Source organism: Gobius niger, assembly GCF_951799975.1.
Source record: "Gobius niger genome assembly, chromosome: 18".
In the NCBI taxonomy this organism is placed as follows: domain Eukaryota; kingdom Metazoa; phylum Chordata; class Actinopteri; order Gobiiformes; family Gobiidae; genus Gobius; species Gobius niger.
In genome coordinates this window covers 18,288,686-18,293,053 of record NC_136869.1, presented here as the reverse complement: position 1 = coordinate 18,293,053, position 4,368 = coordinate 18,288,686, and the positions used below count along the sequence as shown (strand labels likewise).

Sequence of the window (4,368 nt, the reverse complement as noted above, 5' to 3'; positions counted from 1 at the left end):
CTCCACCTGCTCCTTCCTTTCACGCGCACAGCCGTCCAGCTCCATGATTACATAACATGCTTTTTAGCACAGTCAGTAGGCAGGAGAAAATGGGTAACACGATCTTTTGTGGTTCAGTTTATTTATGAGGGCAATAGCTACGTTGTTTGCCGTATATTACATGTTTCCTTATGTCCCATGATTTTTCAAAACGGCCGTCAACTCTCATGCTGGTTATGGAATTAATAAATTAATAAATCAATATATTAAAAACAGGCAAAGAACATTGAATCCAGTCAAATTTACTCCAAAACGCAAGAGCATCACGGTAAAAATAATAATTATTATTAAAAAAAGATCAAAAAGACAGATTGTCTTTTTTTTTTTTTTTTTTGCATTGGGAAAAAAATCTGTTGTGTTGACTTTTGTTGACTCTCTACTGTGGCATATTACGAGTATCCAAGCTAAGATCTGAAAAGTACTTACATAGAACATGTTACTCACCTGCCATTTACTAAAGTTTGCCAGCAGAGGGCAGGGCACACAAAGGTTTGAAATGTCCTCTTATAAAGCAATAATAAACTGCACAGTGCATAGAAATATTTAGGAACAATGCTGTCTATTGCTCATAACCAAAAATGAAAAAAATAAAAAAATCAATCAATAAATAAACAATACGTGGTGATGATTTTTACAATTTGTGGTTATTTTGATGTCTGGGAGCCATTACAATTGAATAGACGATTATGATAAAATGTACTTACAACCACAAGTATAATAGAGAATAGTAATGTCACCAGAGGTCAAAGACTCTGACTTTAAATGGCATTAATCCACTGTGTGACCCTGGAAAGCGGATTTCTCATGAAGCATGTGCTTTCCGCTGTCGGACACATGACCCGAGAGTTTTATGGGATTAGTCACTTTAGTGGCAACATCTGTTAAACACCACAATGCATTTGATTCCACTCAACTGTGACGATATTGTTAACGAGCCAAAAACAACTCAACGATCACCATTCACTTCACTCCAGCAGTGCCACATTGAGAGGGCACGCCGCACGCGCACCAGAGACGTTTTACTGTAAATACGCTCAGGGACATGAAACCCAGCTTCCGTAGACCCCACACAGGAACAAAGAACCCACAGCACAATAGTTCAGAGAGTGGAAGGAGAGTTTGGAACGTCGTGCGTAAATTTTAATTGGCCCTACGCAGCCCAAATGCAGCTTAATAACATGGAAGGGGAGCGCGCTGAAAATGCCAAAATTAAGACACTTGTCTCTTAAACACAAACTAGCATCATGTCCATGGTCCACAAGAGCCCTTGGTGCCAGAGAAGTCTGCCTGTTGAGAAGACAAACGAAGCGTAAAGCCAATGACGCAGCTCGCTCACAAACGTAGCCAAAGAGGCGACCAATAGCGAACAGGAATGGGCGGGCCTTCTCTTCTATTGAGACTCAATCGGTCCAGTTACTGTTAGTTGAAAGAGCCGAGCAGCCAGAAAAAAAAAGAGAAATCTTTTTGAGAACAACGCAAGTGTGGATACCGTCGTTTTGCCTTCTAATTCATTCCATTTCTTGTGCGGGGATTATGTGCAGTGTGTACAAACAAAGAGCGCGGGGGTTTTGCTGTGAGCGATGCTCTGGCTTCGCGTTTACGAGGATGCACAAGAGGAGAAGTGCGCAGGGATGCCTCTGCTGAACGTGGACAAACAGGGCGTCTGTTACAATGAAGAAGGCTCCTTGCTTTTTGTTTTGAAGGCGGGCCAGACGCGCGTGACCACGGCACCGTTTGGTAAGGACTCAAAGCAACGTCGTGGTCGGTCTCTCTATTTATGAAGAGCATTGCGCAGTGCAGGGAAAACGGGACGTCGTGTTGTGGGTAAGGAAACCGTGGTGACTACATTAACCTAATCAGCTGCGTCTTCTCTTGGTCACCCCTTTCTCTGGGCTGCTTCTAGACATCAACCAGACCGTGTTCTTGTTGATGTCAACGTGAGGAGCTTTGCAGTGCAGTGGGGAGAGTCGCTCTCCGAGGGAACAGATGAGAGGCAAACAATACCATCCGCCACTGAAGTTGTCAGCGCCCTGGGAGAAGGATGCTGGCTTTGGGAGGAAGCTCAAGACTTACAGGAATCATACCAAGATAATAGCACAGCCCGGGATAGTGATGAAGGTGCTGCGCAGGAAGAAGATTGTCCTATTCATGGCCTATTTCCTCCTGCTGGTCCTCACTATGCTCAATTTGGCCAATTACAAATGGACTAAAGAGCCACAGCAGTGTAATCACCAGATGAGGAGCACCACGTTCCAGAGGCAGTCAGACATCCGCTTCCTCTACAGGCCCTCTCTGGCAAAAAAGAGACAGCTCATCTACGTGCTGACCACCTGGAGGTCCGGCTCATCCTTCTTCGGTGAGCTTTTTAACCAAAACCCTGAAGTGTTCTTCTTGTACGAGCCAATGTGGCACATCTGGCAGAAACTGTATCCAGGAGACGCAGTTTCATTACAGGGTGCTGCCAGGGACATGCTCAGCTCCTTGTACCGCTGTGATCTGTCTGTCTTTCAACTTTACAACAGCCCCGGGGGGAAGAATTTTACCTCCCTGGGACTTTTCGGAGCCACCCTCAATAAAGTGGTGTGCTCCTACCCTCTGTGCTCTGCCTACAGGAAAGAGGTGGTGGGGATGGTGGATGACAAGGTGTGTAAAAAGTGCCCCCCTCAAAGCCTTAGACTGTTAGAGGAGGAGTGCCTAAAATACAACACTATCGTCATAAAAGGCGTACGCATTTTGGACATTAACGTTTTGGCTCCGCTCATGGAGGATCCCTCACTGGATTTAAAAGTGATCCACCTGGTCCGGGACCCGAGAGCAGTGGCCAACTCGAGGATCAAATCCAGACACGGCCTGATTAGGGAGAACTTACAGGTGGTCCGCAGCCGGGACCCTAAACTGCGGCGGATACCCTTCGTAGATCCGGGCCACAAGGCTAATAAGAAAGACGGCTCGGACTATCACTCTATAGGAGCCATGGAAGTCATCTGCGACCGGACTTCCAGGACTTTACGGAGCGCCTTAAACCCCCCCAGCTGGTTGAAGGGGAAGTACATGGTGGCGCGGTACGAGGACCTGGTGGAGAACCCGGTGAAGGTTCTGCGGAACATCTACCGCTTCGCCAACCTCACGACCAACCACGACATCGAGCTGTTCGCGCTGAACATGACCAGTGGGTCCAGTTCGTCCTCGAAGCCGTTCATCGTGTCCTCGAGGAACGCCACGCAGGCCGCCAGCGCGTGGAGAACTGTGTTGAGCATCCAGCAGATCAAACAGGTGGAAGACTACTGCCACCACGCCATGTCCGTGCTGGGCTACGAGAGGGTCAGAACCGCCGGCGAGGCCAAGGACTTGAGCAAATCACTACTGGCACACTCCAAACTTTGAACCTCACCACCAAAGACCTCTTAATTTAAGATTTGCATCGAGTGCCGTTTCCTTCTATTGTGGAATAAAGCTTTATGTTTCAGTGTTCGAGGAGCTCCGCTGGCTACATCTGGAATGTATCTTTTTTTTTTCATTTAACGGGACCACCTCCTTTTTTTTTTTTTTTTACTGAAATATTGGATGTGTTTGACAATGCAAGGCCCTACAAACATGACTTGAGCAGTGGGGGGGTTAATCGACAAATTCATAATATCTGGAGGAAAAGAAAAAAAAAAAAGGATCCCTGAATGTGCGAAAGCTTACTAAAATGTTTTTCAATCTCCATTCTGTCTGTAAAAGTGAAACTAGTGGATGAATGAGAACAAGCTCATTGGTTATGTCTATTTGTAATACCCGATCCGAGTCAGAGAGACAATCAAAGTGAGTAAATTTGTCAATGTGCCATAGCTAGGATCAGAGAAGTCGTCACGCTTTCTCGAAAAACATGTGAAAGGATGTTTTTTTTTTCATTATTGTCACCGGATATTTTTTTTTTTTCGGGTGATATCATGCACTGTGGACAATGTCAAAAAGGCTCTGCAGCTGGAAAAGTCTACTCCCAGTGTCAACACGAGCAGTCTGTTCTACCATATCCGATGTTTACAATTGCTTGCTCTTAGAAAACAACATGATCTGGGATTATTGCATTGAGTAAAGTTCACACTTGAAGTAAGCGCCTGTGATTTTTGTCATTAATTTAACAGACACGACATTGTGCATCGATACTGAACATGTTCTGAAGTATTTACATGTACCCCGAAGGTGCTAGACTGAAACTAGCCCGAACCAGGTTCAGGCTGGACTAAACAATAACCCTATACCTGGACAAAATAATGACTAAACTGGGTGTAAAGGAATCAGGACCAGAACAAGCATGGCTGAAGTATTAGGCAGCTAAAATTGAAC

The 4,368-nt window shown here is 45.5% G+C and overlaps 1 protein-coding gene across 1 annotated transcript; it reads left to right on the top strand.

The window, feature by feature from the left end:
• The first annotated feature begins 1,436 nt into the window (after positions 1 to 1,436).
• Positions 1,437 to 4,135, top strand: chst2b (carbohydrate (N-acetylglucosamine-6-O) sulfotransferase 2b). Its single transcript, XM_079575702.1, has 2 exons — positions 1,437 to 1,863; positions 1,943 to 4,135. Exon 2 carries the CDS (start codon positions 2,026 to 2,028, stop codon positions 3,421 to 3,423), a length of 1,398 nt encoding a protein of 465 aa, XP_079431828.1. The 5' UTR covers positions 1,437 to 1,863; positions 1,943 to 2,025; the 3' UTR covers positions 3,424 to 4,135.
• Positions 4,136 to 4,368: the final 233 nt, after the last annotated feature.

Excerpts from the sequence above, each read along its gene's own strand:
- chst2b (XM_079575702.1), top strand. The coding sequence starts at position 2,026 with ATGAGAGGCAAACAATACCATCCGCCACTGAAGTTGTCAGCGCCCTGG.